The sequence below is a fragment of the Talaromyces amestolkiae genome, assembly GCF_001896365.1.
Source record: "Talaromyces amestolkiae strain CIB chromosome Unknown scaffold29.1, whole genome shotgun sequence".
Classification (NCBI taxonomy): domain Eukaryota; kingdom Fungi; phylum Ascomycota; class Eurotiomycetes; order Eurotiales; family Trichocomaceae; genus Talaromyces; species Talaromyces amestolkiae.
In genome coordinates, this window is record NW_024468065.1 from 228992 (window position 1) to 244916 (window position 15925).

At 46.8% G+C, this 15925-nt stretch overlaps 6 protein-coding genes across 6 annotated transcripts; 2 read left to right on the forward strand and 4 right to left on the reverse strand.

Moving 5' to 3' along the window:
- Window positions 1-910: 910 nt before the first annotated feature.
- Window positions 911-2342, forward strand: BHQ10_010133 (uncharacterized protein; the record flags this gene model as incomplete). Its single annotated transcript, XM_040872730.1, has 6 exons — window positions 911-1058; window positions 1136-1167; window positions 1254-1688; window positions 1741-1815; window positions 1868-2270; window positions 2323-2342. 6 exons carry the CDS (start codon window positions 911-913, stop codon window positions 2340-2342), a joined length of 1113 nt encoding a protein of 370 aa, XP_040738635.1.
- A 209-nt stretch (window positions 2343-2551) lies between these two features.
- Window positions 2552-3250, reverse strand: BHQ10_010134 (uncharacterized protein; the record flags this gene model as incomplete). Its single annotated transcript, XM_040872731.1, has 2 exons — window positions 2552-3019; window positions 3083-3250. The coding sequence occupies 2 exons, from the start codon at window positions 3248-3250 to the stop codon at window positions 2552-2554; spliced, it is 636 nt and encodes a 211-aa protein (XP_040738636.1).
- A 321-nt stretch (window positions 3251-3571) lies between these two features.
- BHQ10_010135 (uncharacterized protein) lies at window positions 3572-4659 on the reverse strand (the record flags this gene model as incomplete). The annotated part of the gene is made up of 3 exons (XM_040872732.1): window positions 3572-3601; window positions 3666-4453; window positions 4515-4659. The coding sequence occupies 3 exons, from the start codon at window positions 4657-4659 to the stop codon at window positions 3572-3574; spliced, it is 963 nt and encodes a 320-aa protein (XP_040738637.1).
- A 1037-nt stretch (window positions 4660-5696) lies between these two features.
- Window positions 5697-8282, reverse strand: BHQ10_010136 (uncharacterized protein; the record flags this gene model as incomplete). The annotated part of the gene is made up of 3 exons (XM_040872733.1): window positions 5697-7552; window positions 7604-7780; window positions 7838-8282. The coding sequence occupies 3 exons, from the start codon at window positions 8280-8282 to the stop codon at window positions 5697-5699; spliced, it is 2478 nt and encodes an 825-aa protein (XP_040738638.1).
- A 1032-nt stretch (window positions 8283-9314) lies between these two features.
- BHQ10_010137 (uncharacterized protein) lies at window positions 9315-11647 on the reverse strand (the record flags this gene model as incomplete). Its single annotated transcript, XM_040872734.1, has 3 exons — window positions 9315-10538; window positions 10588-10860; window positions 11072-11647. 3 exons carry the CDS (start codon window positions 11645-11647, stop codon window positions 9315-9317), a joined length of 2073 nt encoding a protein of 690 aa, XP_040738639.1.
- A 790-nt stretch (window positions 11648-12437) lies between these two features.
- Window positions 12438-15906, forward strand: BHQ10_010138 (uncharacterized protein; the record flags this gene model as incomplete). Its single annotated transcript, XM_040872735.1, has 12 exons — window positions 12438-12468; window positions 12536-12558; window positions 12626-12659; window positions 12712-12746; window positions 12805-12831; window positions 12889-12958; window positions 13708-13767; window positions 13837-13870; window positions 13923-13947; window positions 15213-15343; window positions 15465-15766; window positions 15839-15906. 12 exons carry the CDS (start codon window positions 12438-12440, stop codon window positions 15904-15906), a joined length of 840 nt encoding a protein of 279 aa, XP_040738640.1.
- Between the last annotated feature and the right edge of the window lie 19 nt (window positions 15907-15925).

The window sequence follows — 15925 nt, forward strand, 5'->3', positions numbered from 1 at the left end:
ATTCCTTTTATTCTTCTCTCATCGCCTCCGTCCTTGATCATAGCGACCGTTCTAGACCGACCAACATGAAAGATTGCATTGGACTCTATCTCAAATGTGGTTCTACATGACACAGCGACTGGAAATCGTTTACCTTCACCCCTTGACCATTTTACTACATTCAGCATTGTTGAGCAGTCTTCTATTCCCTTAATCTCTTCATCCTTCTGTACTTCTCCATGTTGGCGCATGTTTGCCTAGTGCACTTTGAATGTTCGAAGACGGCTGAGACCGTTCTGTTTGGCCTTGTTAATCTCTGCTTCAAGCGAGCTTGCTGTCCGACTTCTTTTTTATTCTGTGACCCTCTTGAGCATTATACGGGCGTCTGATTCTGGTCATCAGTCAAGATCTGCTCAGCTTTACGCATTCAATCTTTATCTTTCCATTTTCCTATATCTATCATTTTGCCTGCCCCCTGTTTTGATGTTGCGAGTTAAAACTGCACGACCATATTCCCCCCAATTTCGCTTTTTTCCTTGTGTGACTGAGTTGATTGATCAAACTGATTCTTGTCAAAAATCTGTTTCGTGGTTTTCTTTGTCCTTTTCGTCGATATGAGAGTACATGACTCTCAGATGTACGTCTAAAGTCGATTAGGAATTCGGACGGTGTGTACATGGGAATGTGCTCTACTGTCACGAAGTGTGCGATGTACATACACGAGTGTAATCAATTAATCATGGCCATCTCGCGTCTCAAAGATAAGAGTAGTTGTAAAAAATGATTCTGCCTGTTGCGGAGCGGCGAGACCCCTCGGCAGCTCTTCCCCGCAAAAAAAAGCAGTTCCTTCCTGCACGTCATCATCTAATCTCACCTTACACTTACAGTTACTTCCCATCACTCGAAACAGAACAGAATAAACACAGTCAATATGAAAGACCGGAATGGCTGGGACGGAAAACTGAGAGTCGACGATCAGGACAATCGCCGAGCTGTTCTAGCGAATCCGGAAGCTTTGGAGGATCCTGATTACTCAGACGAGGATGCGCCGCCTGTCGAGGAGATTGGGGCTGATGAAGGTATTTTTTGAGTTATTGCTAGCTGAAGTTGTTACTGATTGACTGTTTGGTCTTGCTAATATACTTCTCTGAAATAGATCTACTGGAGGACGAGGATCCTGATGCCGAAGTACGTTTGTCATGTCACTATTCTCCGAATAGTGTCGCTGGAAAGAGGTTCGAGCTCCGGACTATCTTACTGACTACGGCGTGAAGGATATAGATCTGGTGCACTTAAGAATATCGAATATCACTGCGCTGAAGCTAGAACGATTCACCAAGCTCGAGGTAAGCCTACACCACACCCACCACGAGACAGACCGATTCACTTACGTATTCCCCTGGAATGCGCAGAGGCTATGCCTTCGTCAAAACCAAATCAGCCGCATCGACCTCCCCTCTACCCTCGGTGCAACCCTCAGGGAACTCGATCTCTACGACAACCTTATCAGTCACATCAAGGGACTCGACGACTTGACCAATCTAACGCTGCTCGACCTGAGTTTCAACAAGATCAAACATATCAAAAATGTCTCGCACTTGACGAAGTTGACGGATATCTTCTTCGTGCAGAATAGGATCTCGACGATAGAGGGCCTGGAGGAGCTGGTACATTTGAGGAATTTGGAGCTAGGGGCGAATCGGATTCGGGTTGGTTGTCTTCAAGAAAGGAGATGGAGAAAAGGCATACTGATTCTGGCAGGAAATTCAAGGACTAGATAATCTCAAGGCGCTGGAGCAGTTGTGGCTGGGAAAGAACAAAATAACCGAGATGACGGTACGTCTTATCCTATCCCCTCTTTCGAGTATCCCACTGACATACGAGGAAGAATCTATCATCTCTCACTAGTCTCAAAATCCTCTCCATTCAATCGAACCGTCTCACCAGCATAACCGGCCTTAGCGACCTTCCCAACCTCGAAGAACTTTACATCTCCCACAACGCGCTCACCGACCTCACGGGTCTAGAGAACAACAAAAACCTCCGTGTCCTCGACTTTTCGAACAATCGAGTTACAAAACTCGAAGGCTTGGCACATCTGACTCAACTGGAAGAAGTATGGGCGTCAAGCAACGGATTATCGAGCTTCGAGGAAGTGGAGCGCGAATTGAGAGATAAGGAGAAACTGGAGACGGTGTACTTCGAAGGAAACCCGTTGCAGTTGAAAACTCCGGCGTTATATAGGAACAAGGTGCGGTTGGCGTTGCCGCAGATTAAGCAGATTGATGCTAGTAAGTTTGGTTTCTAGTTCTCTGAAGTAGGATGAGTGTTAACGGTGTCTAGCTTATGTGCGCGTTTCTTGAAACAAAGGCTCTGACTTGAAGGGTTGCTAGACGGGGTGTAATAATGACTTACGTATTGATATCACTTGGCTTCTTCCTTTCACACTTATACACGAATATGTATCATGGGGTGGCGTTGCGAGAACAGGTATTCCAATCATCAATTGACAATTGATCATCATCCCAAACCACAGTACGTAGAAGTAGTGGGTATCATATATTCTAAAATCTTATTCCTCCACCAACGCCAATAAACTCCCTTGCAATTCTACCGTTTCTAACCTTTCTTTCAGCTTCTTGTTCTTGAACATCTCGCCCTGTCCACTCCGTAGATATGATGCATCGATAACTCCGTCCGCAAACACGCCCCTCGGAGCCCCCGCGGCAATTATGTCGGCTATCCTCGTATCATTCCTGATTACAGGATCATTCTTGTCCCATGTATACCCCGTATGGGAATTGTTCCATGGATTTCTGCGGATTTGCGCTTCGTTTTGTTCATTTGCGTTTGGGGAGTTTGTGGCTGCGTTGATGGCGCAAGTTACGTTTGCATCGGCAATAGGCTCATGCCCATGTACCGGGGTATCGGTGTGGGCAGGAGGAGGAGAAAGTAGGACAGTCAAAGGGGAAGCATCAACGGCTTTGGATGCTGCTTCGGGCGTTTCATAGATTGCTGTTAACTTGGATATATCGTCGTCCTGAGCACCGACCACGCTTTAATTAGCATTTTGTTCATCTTTCAGACTGAGAGGGAGACTCACTCTACCCGATATGAAAGTTGCGACCTCGCCGAATTTCTGCAGAGCGTTGAGCAGACATCTTCGTTCTGCGATGGTGCGCAATGGCTGGCTTGTCTGAATGTCGATTTGACGGGCGCGGAAGTCGATGGTTTTTAGGCGGCTATGGAGGATGCGTCGGGCGGAGTTCATGATGCATTCGGTTCAGATTGTCCATGAACTTGAAATCAAGATTAGATCCGGGAGGCGTCTGGTTTACATGTTTGATTTGTTGATGGCTTGGGTTGAGAAAGTTGGAGTTCAGACGATAAGAGATTGGGGATTGGAGATTTGGATATTGGTTGATTTCTATTATCTGAACCCTAACCCTATTTTAAGACAACGATCTATGATCTTATTCTAAGTACTGTCACTACAATATCCATGCAAAATATTGTCAATCATATGTGCAATCATGTTTTCATTCATCTATCTGCAACGAGGCTTCTCGTCATACCCGCTAATCGAGTGAGTCTATGCGAAAATAGGAATGTAGAATCCATACTACAAACCAGTCAGCTTCATTCAAATCGTGTAAGAGAAGTAGGTAGGGAGCAAAGGAACATACGTTAAGAGGATCATTGAACCTCAATCCCAAATCCAAGCCATTAATAGCCTCAATCTCGGACTCCTCCAGATTCCATCCGGTGACCTCCAGATTCTGGGCGAGACGGGTAGGGTCATTACTCTTGGGAATGACGGCAATGTTTCGCTGGGTAGCCCATCGAAGCAAAACCTGTGCAGCGGACTTGCCGTGTTTGTTAGCTGCGGACGTGATAACGTTGTGCTCGAACAAGGTGGGTGTGTTGTGGGCGCTGTCCATGTTCAATTCAATGAAACTCAAGGGACCGAAAGAGGAGTATGCGGTGATGACGATGCCCTCGTTCTGGACGTATTTGATGAGTTTCTTCTGCTGGAGGTAGGGGTGGTGCTCAATCTGAAGGGTGGCAGGACGAATGCGAGCGTGGCGCAAGAGGTCCATAATCAGCTGAGCGCTGAAGTTGCTAATGCCAATGCTGCGCGCAAGTTTCTTGTCGACCAGCGACTCCATGGCTTGCCATGTTTCTTGGATAGTGGCATTGCTGAATGTGATTTTGCCGTCTGCGCCGGCCCAGCCGGGAGGGTAACGCTCAGCAGGGTCAACCCATTTGAGTGCGACGGGGAAGTGGATCAGAAAGAGATCAAAGTATTCAAGTCCAAGGTCTTCGAGTTGCTTGCGAGCAATGGGCTCGACTTTGTCGCCGTCGTGGAAGGTGTTCCAGAGCTTGGAGACGACGAATAGTTCTTCGCGCTTGACGAGGCCGTCTTTGAGAGCGCGGGCGATACCCTGGCCGACTTCCTTTTCATTTCCGTAGTCTGTGGAATTGATGGCGTCAGTATCATACTCTATGCACCGGGGTTTCCTTGTATTGCATACCGCAAGCGCCGTCAAAAAGACGATAGCCAGCCTTGATGGCTGCGTAGACCTGGTCTGCGCAAGTCTCGTTGTTGACTTTCCACAGACCAAAGCCCACGAGGGGCATATCATAACCGCTGTTGAGCTTGACGACGGGAGAAGACATTTTGTGTTATGTATAAATTGCTAAAATATCTAAAAAAATTTTATTAATGGAGGGGAAAAAAAGAACTTAAATAAACTCCACGGGGACGTTGACTCTATGTCTTTCTTCCAAATTCCCTGCCCACTCCACATTCATCCCATTCCCCGATGGTAACCTATGTCACAGCCTGCCTGGCCTATCTTAGCCAAAATGAATCATAGAGGGGCAATGCTAGAAGGCAGGCCAACCCGCGAAGCGGGGTGTCCATACAGCAAGGTTCGATTCATAAGTGGCGCTGTGAGAACAGACCCTACGTATTTAACCCGCGTGTTCCAGGTTTAATGCAGCCATTCACCAGTCTCGGAGTATGTCACTGTGGATTAGCGATTCATAATTAACATTTAATGGGATTGCTCCTGTGGAGATGTGAAAAGTTGAATTTATCCGGGAGATAAATAGCCGGGCCTCCGGTGGGCAACTGCATGGTGGGATGGCGGCTAAAGTCGTATGATTTGCATTTTCCCTCGTGTTTCAAAGTTTTAGATCGTAAATAAGACGAGACGGGCATGCATGGCGGATAATAAGAGGAAAATAGTTTTTGCACCTCTGTTAAAATGGTTAGTAGTGATTGGGAAGGAGTTGCCATAATTAGCCACCGGTCTAGTGAAGAAATGCCTCGTGACACACCAAACCCTACGTTGTCCGCATCAAGCGCTGTGGATATGGCTCATTGATCTTCGAATCGAAATGAACAGATCAAGGAAATGCCCATTTTGCCGAGATATACAAGGTCCGTTTCAGACAGCGATGTCTACTCTGTCGAGATAAATGTATGAAATCAATTTTGTGTCGATAAAGTCTTGTTGATAACATCCCATCAATATAAATAATATTATAAAAAGACACAAGAACATATGTGGGAATGATAAATGACACCGCCGAGTCTGTTTCAGCTCTGAACGCCATAGATCTAGAGCAAGTATCCATTAGAAGGACATGAAAATCGAATAAAAGGGGGAATAATAGAAGGAGGAAGAAAATCATTAAAATCTTAATCATTACACGGTTTCCACTGAATGAGACTCTGGATACCGTGCGTTTCCAGTCGTTGCAATCCCGAGATGACTGTCTCCAGAAGTGACACTGCCAACCAACTTGTCAATCAAATCGTCGGGAGGTAGCATCCCTTCTAGACCATTGCTTTGATGTTCGCGAGAGACGGGTACTTGATGATGTGAGTGGTGGGTATGATGGTGGTTGTGGCTGTGGTGCAGGTGATGAGGCTGATGATGACTGCTCGAAGGGAAATGTAAGTGGCCGTAGTTATCGGTGCCGAGATCATGATGGAGGGAAGCTCCTGTTCCTTGTGATTCCCACAGAGAAGGCGCTTGCGTATGAGAAATGCCATGCATTGACGGAGCTGCGGTTCCGAAGATAGAATTTAGGACATTGTTGTTGCTGTCGTGGATGGTCTGTGGTGGCATATAAGGGTTACCATGCCCGCCGAGACCGTATCCCGAGAGATGCGAGTGAGATGATAATGGGAGATCATGGACGCTGAACAAATTGTCGCTTGCAGAGGAAGCATTGATATTGCCGCCCTGTGTACTTTCCGATGCGAGACCGGTGAAGGAGTCAAGCACTGATGTCACTGATGTCTTGTCCACGATACCATCATCTGGTTTGTTGATATTGCTCAAGAAGTCATATGACCCCTGAGCACCGAACATGTTAGCAACACTATCTTGAGTATCTGCAAAAACCGGCCACTGTTGCTGCAAAGTAACTGCTGTCGCGGGTTGATGATGATGTTGATGGCGAAAGTTACCATGAGAGTTGCCTTGATAGACATTGTCTTGCGGCTTGTTGGACAGCAGTGACTCCAAAGCGAGAGGTGGGAGATCAATACCAGCCGCAGTTCTGGGGCTATTCGTTGTGCTACGTTCAGGTGGCGGAATAAGACGTCTCCATGTAGTGGTACCGACCTCACCAGGACGTGTCTGTCGAAACTTCCACAAGAGGATTGCCATGCGCTTGCGGTCATCTACCTGGGGACTGGTACTAAAGCTATTCGACATTCGACGTTGACTGCTACTGGGCATGGCGGTCAACTCCTGGATAGCAGAGAGAGAACGGAAGAACTGCCTTGTGTGATCGTCGGCTGCCTGAGCAGCCTCTGGCTGACCGGAGCTTTCGGCCATTTGTTTCTCTTGCGTTAGTTGAGTGAACAATTTTGCCCACCATGAGGACTCGAAGAATGGCTTAATTTTTGTGGATGATGCCTTTTGGAGATCGTGGTAGGTTTCTTGCATCTTTTGTCCTCCTTCGTAGAGATGGGTGCTGCAGGCCCAGTCCTCCATTTGGCTGACAACGGACACATCGCCCATTGTAGGATGTGCGAAATCGAGATCGAGTTGTATACCCAATCGAGAACCAGGAGGAGGAAAATCAGTCATAAGCTGAAGATTGACTTCAAGCAGGATGATGTCGCAGTCCAATGAAGATGTGGGATCGTCGACTAGAGACGAAAGATAGGGGAAAGACGTGCGCCATCCAGGCTGGTTCTCTAAAGGCATGGGAAGTGCCACCGGCCGATGTTGGTCTCCCTGGAGACGAGTGTATACATGCAACGCTTTATCAATTCGATTTGCCTGCTGAGGTGCACTCACCCACATGTCGAAGTTGAAGGCATGAATTTGATGAGAATTAGTGTCGTATATGTTTGAGCCGAGTGTAATTGGGGTCGGGAGATCTCCGTTGTATGAATGAGATGCACCATAGTCAGGACATGCAGACTGTGACTGGGTATTATAACTCCTTGAAAGTTGATAATCGATAGATGTACGATATTCAGGATTGGTGGATGGAGGCTGCGTGTTGGGTGCATCCGGCTTTTCTCGAACAAGTCTCTCCCCTTGAGATCGTGAGCAAGCCGATTATTGTCATGTTGATAAGCATCACTTACACTCAGGGTCACCCTTGAGGAAAGAGTCTAGCACCTGCAGGTGACTCGATACTTGCTTCCTTGTCCGTCGTTTCCCAGTCAGCTTGTAGATGTACTCCGCAATCAACTCGTTGCGTCCGTATGATTTCCCACGTTCAGACCATTTCCTGCGGCCCATCGGGGGATTTGCTTCTAGGGCTATCATAAAACAACATCAGCACTCATCCACACATAGAGTCGATAGGGCTGGCTCACCTTGTTGAAACGCATCTTCCAATGCATCAGACCAAACTGGCTCTCCATCCTTGCCCGTATCACGACGTGGTCGTGCCCTATACTCCAAATACTTTTGAGACTTCAGATAGCTGCGCTTCGGACGCATTGCCGGCATCGAGTGAGCCGCAGACTGGAGTCGACGCAGCTTCTTGGCCTGTATACGCGCTGCAAGAACATGGCTGTCATGCAGACTGGTGCTAGATATCGAATGATGAAAGGGAACAGGAGCAGGAGGATACTTCAGTGCCAACTGGAGAGGATCATCACGGTTGCCAGCATCTCCATGCATGGCACCATCAGCGTATGCTTGTGCATTGCCTGAAGTGTGTTGGAGAGCTCTGTGAGCACCTCCTCCTATTCCCCCAACACTATCGAGTGACGATTGTGTATGAGGTGCAAAGGACTCGGTTTGCCAGTCAGCCATGGCGTGGACCAGCGACGTCGCTCTTCGCAAGAATGGTACTGGAATTCCAAACAAGGAAGAGCAAGAGGTCACAATGCCAATGGCCTCACACACTCACACACCTGAGAGGCAGACACACGCACAAACACACACACGGAAAAATAGATGTCAAGAACGTAAAATGCTACAAGAGAATGTTGGAAACTGGGAAAGAGAATGTGCGAATGCCAGAGCAGAAAAGATGGTGTTTATAGCAGTAGACCATTCTGTGTATTATCCTGTTTAAGGGGACCATAAGAACCCTGCTACGCCTAAAGAGCCATAAGAAATACATACTTCCCCTTTACAGTATACCCGCTCTCTGATCGCGAACGAGGCGGAACCATGACTCCAGGGCCGGCCATTAGCAAGAACTGGGATCGGAAAGCCTTAGGACAGTCGCCTGTCCTTACTGCCCTGATAAGGGTTCACATAGAAGGGCATGGTGTTCAAGATACTGTGGCAAGCAAGGGGCCACCAGACGGCACGACCCAGTCAAAGACCACCCGGAGAATTTCCGCCAATACGGCGACCAGTTGACGTCGAAGAGATGGCAGAGAGTACAGAAGAGTACCGTGATGATGGTGTTGACGCTGGGTGGCGATGGCGGTCCAGGAATGTCAGTCGACCAAACAATCAGCAAAAGTCTCGTCGTGCAAGAATGTTGCTGAAATTAAAGGCCAACCGACAAGAATGTAGGTCAATCAGGTACAGAGTAATCCTGATTTGTGTCCGCGTTCAAGGTATGTAGTGTACAAAGGACGTGACTCTTGTCTCAGGAGAGCGCGGATAAGGAGAATATCGAAGTTGTGCCTAGTTCGGTGTTCAAGGCGGGAGCACGAGGTTCTCTGCGGGTAATGCATACTGCAGCAACCCTAATGAAGGAGAACGTGTTGAAGGAGCATATGCGACGTGAAGAGCAAAGATCCACCACGCAAGGGATACAGCTTTCAACTTTGGACTTTCGACCATCTTTTCCTGCATTCAACCCTATCGACAGGCTCTAGACAATTATCAACCCTCGTCTTCTGCTGCCCCTACAACAAACTTCTTTCTTCCTGCTCCGGTAAGGCTCGCCAGTTTTTGTCTATCCAGCTGTTGGCCGGTCTTCTTCTCAATATTACGAATCTCCTCCTCGGCATCAATGGCCTCTGCTGATGCGTATTCAAGCACCAACTTTCGGCCTAAAAGATGGGTATTTTTCAATGCATCCATGGCGTTTTCTGCCTCGCGAGAGCTTACAAAATCGGCAAAAGCGAAACCACGAGCTGAACGATCGAATTTCTTCGGAACTCGCACGGACCGAAGCTGTCCGTACGCGCCAAACAAGGATCGCACGTCATGCTTGGTGGCTTGGAATGGCAAGTTCTTGATGATAATCTTGGTCCTTCTCGCAGCCACTTTCTTGGCAGTGTCTTCTTGCCGTCTTGTTTCTGCTGCGTCCACGCCCTTGTGAGATGTCTTGACTACAAGCTTATGTTGATCCAGAGTATAACCATCCATAACAGCCAATGCTGCCTGAGCTTGCTCCTTGGTACGGAACTCGACAAAGCCAAATCCCATGCTGAGAGTCTCTCCCGGTCGTTTCGGATCGGTTTTTGTCTTGACCTTGGCTGTCAAGAAGCCATCCAACGATGCAAAGACTTCCGAAAGACGTGCGCTAGTTGTTGTGAAGTTCAGATTTCGGACGAACAGTGTTGAGGTAGGCAACTGAGGCTCGTTGTCCTCCGCGGTAAATGTTTCTGCAGCAGAGAATCCTTGAGTTCTCCCCTCAGGTCCCTCAACTCCGGCAATCAGAGCTGATCCTGTGGGTGGCGAGTCAAACAAGTTCTTCGGTGCACGTTCAAGGAACAATATAGAGTCTCCCAACTTTCGGTACGCCAGTCCCTTGAAGGCTTTTGAAGCTTCATCAGGTTTTGCAAACTCCACTATGGCAATAGTCCCACTAGGAGGCATGAGCAAGCGAGTCAATTGTCCAAAAGGCTCGAATAACTTTCTCAACTCGGCCGCCTTGACTCCGTAAGAGAAGTTCTTGACTAGAATCGCAGTGGTGCCGCGTTCGCGTTGTTTAAACGAGTCTATGTTTACGCCGTTTGCAGTAAAGTAGGCCTTTGTCTCTTGAATCACATGCGTTTCTGCATGTGCCTGCTTAACAGCAGCATCCGAAGACGTAGGATCCAGCAGATCCGACTTTGAGACACCAAGTCGGTCCGCCACGGATGACATGACTGCATCGGACTAGAAAAGTCAGCACGGCTCATTCGATTGATGGTTGGTTATCTCTTACATTCATATACAGAGAATTCCAGTTAAAAGTTGAGGAAGAAGCTTCCATTCTTCGTTTGACCTGTTTCTGTTGTTTCAGAGGTAATTTTGACAGCTCGTAATCGTCAATTTTATATGACTTTTTGGCCGAAGCTGGTAGAATGTGAAGCAAGCGACCTTGGAAATCCTTGCCGTCGAGGTTCTTGTACGCCTCAATAGCAGATGCAGGGTCCACGTATTGTATGTACGCGAAACCTTTGCTGGAAGTCGTGCGTGAGTCAAAAGCAACATGTATCTGGTAAATGTAAGCCACTGATTCTTACAATGAGAATGATAATGCAGATCTCTCAAGATAGTTTAAGCTCTTCAGATTCTAAGAGGCATCTACTAAAATACTCTTCCTGTCCACATCACGTATGCATTGCATATCAGATGTCCCTATCAGGATGATCATCATGCGAGCGACTATCTTGAAGTTTATCGGCACAATGAAAAATAAGACTCACCTCATCTATTTTCCCAAATGGGGCGAAGACGGTTTCCAAATCAGCCTCAGTAGCGTCATAGGCGAGATTCCGAAGAAACAGTCGGCCGGAAATACGAATAAGCTCGATATCGGCGTTATAATCTTTTTCCTCGACAGGCTCTTCTGCAACTGGCACCTCTGCAGCTGGCATCTCTTCAATGTCGTCGTTGTCTTCTTCTTCGATCGGCTCAACGGTCTTATTAGTAGGTGCAGCAGGCTGCGAGTTTAATTCTGCTTCTTCATCATCTAAAAGACCCAACAGCCGACTTGTCTTCGAACGAAGCCAATCCATGTCAGACTTTGGCTGGTCTACTTCCTCAGAGGCATCTTTGTCGGCATGATTACCTTCTTCAGGCTGACTTTCATCGCCTTTTGTATCATTTTGCGCTGATGTCTTTGGAACCTGAGTCTCGACCACTTTAGATTTTTTGACCGGTCGAGTTGGTTTATCTTGACTGGCGTCCTGTGTTTCGACAATTGTGGACTTCGTCGGAGCTGTAGCAATAGGAAGTACATCATCATTTGCCCAAGTCCTTGTTTTTGAAGAATGTTGCATCACATTGAGAAACTCTTGCAATTTAGCATCGTCTTTTGGGTTCTCTGCATCACGTTTTCGTTTCAGGTTAGAAGCATTGGATGTGCTGTCTCGTTCGAAATTGTTCTTATTTCTAATAGGTTTGCTTTCACCAGCCTGCTCTATGGTTAGCTATATACATCATCATCAATTACCTTTCAATCATCATGCGTCAGCTCGGATGGAAAAAAGGCAGACAAAGAAGTTGCACTCACKGGASGAGCCATTTCCACGGATATCTTCGACATCCTGAGAAAAGTTTTATTAAAATATTTAGCAGCTTCCTTGGCAATCTCTGCATCTTTGAAGCCCACAAAGCCAATTCGACGATTGGGAATAACATGAGAATCCGTCACTGGGAAGCGAGAAGAGAAGTGCTTTGCCAAGTCTTCATTAGACAAGGTAGGCGGTAGCCCAGAGACAAAGACTCTTGTATTCTCCATCTTGTCAGTCCGCTGGAACAAAAACAGAAGCGGGTGCTGAGACCAAGATTAGAAAGGGAAAAGGAAGTTGGAGAAGAGAGAAAAATAAACCAGAGAAATAATATTTTTTTCTGCCTCCCACAGAAGCGGTGAGAAATTACTATGGAGAACGCCAAGAACCAAGGCGGCTTATCCCTAGTGGGCCTAGAGCGGTATAACATCTCCGACTACGTTGTGAGGCCAGTCGAACTAAACAAACAATTCACTTCTTATTGCTATTGCCAACACTCCCATTCAGTCCATCGATACGTACTTCCAGATACTACTCACAGGTTTGCTCTTGATACACCATGGCGACTGAAAAGCCAGATAAGCTGGCGGGTAAGTCAAACCCCTCCTAGACACCATGCCGCCAAAACAAAGACATTGACTAACGATAATGATGCAGTCCACGTTAGATCGGTCGATATGGTACGTCGCATATTCAGATAATCAACTTAGTAGCATTGATGATTGACGAAACGATGGGTATTATCAGACTGAGGATATGCAGCAAGAGGCTATTGAAGTTGGTAGGGAGTGAAATTGCGCTCTTGAGATGGCTTGGAAGTTGACTATCAATAGCAACGGAAGCTATGGAGAAATTCCACATGGAGAAGGTAGGATGGCTGATACAGAAGCTATGTATTGAATGCTGACGTATTTATTTTTGAATAGGACATCGCACAACACATCAAAAAAGAGGTCCGCATCAACCAACCATACTACCATAGCCTCCTGACGTGACCTGACATCCTATAGTTCGACTCACGCAAAGGCGCTACATGGCACTGCATAGTCGGCCGCAACTTTGGCAGTTTCGTAACTCACGGTGGGCGCTCCATCTGTGCAGATGCTCTACATAGTTGCATTCGCTAATTTAGACTGCGCGCAGAGACGAAACATTTCATATACTTCTACCTCGGCCACTGCGCTATCCTCCTTTTCAAAACTCAATGATATCCCCAAAATTGCGAACCAGCGATACGCGATAGCTGAACACCCTTTAAAGAGAACAAGCGATGGTGGGACTGGAACAAAATCATGTGTCAGGCCCAGCAGCGTCGGCGTTTAGGATATTTAAAATGGACAACAATGGACAACACTCGGCCCAAAGTTGTATATGATTTGTGTTGAGATAGTTTACTTTCAGATATTGATCAGGATACCCACGCCTTCGCCCTATCCTGAAAGCCGAGCATTTGTACTTTAGTCTCCCAGTCTTCTATTTGATAATTGATGCCGCGTACCTACATAAGACCACCATGGTATTCGGAACTAACAAATCACATAAAAAATTGAAGCAATATGCTGGACGTCATGTGAGCGCCAAGCAGCTCCGCCACAGCCACAGCGACTTCATCCAATGGCATTGGTCTTTTTTAACCTTGTAGTATCAGATTCATCTGATATGACTCAACAGACTTTCGAGTCTCGACACCCGATTACTTAACTTCCATACTCTTGACATTAGAGGTAAATCATGGCGCTTTGTATTACCTTTGGCACGTACGGTACGACTCCCGTTTGTTTACATATCGCATCTACTCCACAACAAGGGTTAAGCTAACCTGGCCACAGACATCCAGTCAAGACTTGACGGATACGAAAATGTTCGAGCACAATGCGGAAACGCATACTGTATGTTTTGTTGGACTCCATCCACTATTTCACTCGGCTTTTTCTGATGATTTTCTACTGTTCTGGCAGGCAGAAGCTGGGATGCACATTGCGAGACGAGATGGTGAGTACCGTCTTCGAAGAGATTCAGGACAATCTGTTAATCATATCGACAGGCCTTTTTTCACAATCTGCTTTATTGTGAGTTTGATAGCCTTTTGTGTTTGAAGTTTATCCGACTTATGCATGTGCTACAGCCTGTAATCCCACTATCGACACACAAGTATAAGGTCAGTTACATATCACCACGTGGTAAAGCCTTCAGCAAGCTAACAGTTAAATAGGAAGTAAGATGTTATAGATGTGGATTCATTCAAGATCTAAGGTGCGTTTTTTGATATACACCACCATGTTTTCACGCCTTTTAACATGTCGTAGTACACGACCTGACATCACGCCCACGACACAACCTCCGCCTGCATTGCCACTGAATCCGGCCTATGGACCTCCTCAACAGCCGCAATATGTATATCAGGGACAGCAACAGCCGCCGGCTGGATATCAAAGTGGTCCGCCGGTGGCGTCGGGAGGTAACCAAGATGCTGGACATGTATACAAATAGATTGGCCGGCAAGTTATGGAATGAGGTGGATGTGGACTAGGCTCAATCTTTAAGTCATTCTTAGCGACCACTTCGTTATCATATCCGTTTTTTTTTCTGTAATAAGTAATTACATTTCCTTCCCGATTATTCCAGGTATTGTGGTTAACTGTTCGAGATTGGCMCCCGCCACGATCCACTAGTCAAATAGTACCGAGGTAAGCAACATACAGAGTATTAACCTCACATCTTTTTAATGCATCAACGACTACAACAAGAATACATAAAATGCCTCAAATACACCACTGCCGAGACTTTGTATATTTCCCGTCTCCTTCGCCAACACCATACCACATCTTCTTCCTCCCCGGAAATCCCGGTTTAGTAGAATACTACTCCAAATTCTTGTCGTTACTACACTCAACCCTCAGCCTAGCACCATCAACAATCCAATTCAACGTTGCAGGATGTTCCTACGCCGGCTTCGAGATGGAACCTTTACCGAATCCAGAGCAGAGTGATGAGCATAAATTATATAATATAACTGAACAAGTAACATACAGTCTTGCGAAGTTACAGGAATTTATCAATCAGACAACAACAACAAAAGACACGACGCCAAAAGTCATTCTGATAGGACACTCGTTTGGCACGTTCGTTATTGCAGAAATGATGAAACAGGTATACACCTCATCCTTTGCAGGAGAGGAGAAACAGCGGAACTTCGAAATTATAGGGAATATACACCTCTTCCCACCGATTCCGGACTTGGCCAAGAGTCCGAGGGGCGTTAAAGCTGCTGTACCTTCTCCTCCCTCCCTCTGCCCTCTGCTTCGGAGATGAAGGACTTGACATTCGTAAACAGGGAATAGCGAAATGGAAATACCTCCCCAACATAATGTCCACCATCGCAAAAGCAGTCTACAATCTCCCACTGAGCTGGTCCAATACCGTCGTGGGATATCTGACTTCCTTCCCTCCCGACTCGGATGCACTGTATACTACGCGCATGTTCTTTGGCAGTAGGACTGGTGTTGCTCAAGCTTTGTATTGCCCCCTTCCACTCTCTTAACTTACCCTCGAGAAGGAAATTCTATCTGCTGACGCACATAATTAGACATCTGGTACCATTCGAATTCGACGAAATCAGACTCTCCCGTTGGGAAGCCTCTTTTCGCGCTATTGCATCTTACCAGCAACGAAAAGAACAAGAAAAAGGGCAATTTCCGATCAGAATCTTCTTCGGCGCAAATGACCATTGGGTCGACAATGAGCTTCGCGACGCATTTATATATCAATATTGTGACGCCAGCGGACCCCTGGCGTTCGGCAAAGAAGCGCTAGACCTCAAGGCGAGGATTGATCCGAGTAGAGATGGGGATGAGGGGAGTGTGGTGATTCCGCATGATTTTTCGATTGGTATGTCCATTTCATTGCTTTTGTTCATTCCCTCTCGTTTTCTGGATAGTTTAGGACTGATGGTATGAGTAGGGCATAGTGAGCATGTGGTTCCTTATGTGGCCGAGTACGTACAGGAAATCATCGGCAACAAGATATAGAGCATGGAGCGAAATGTAT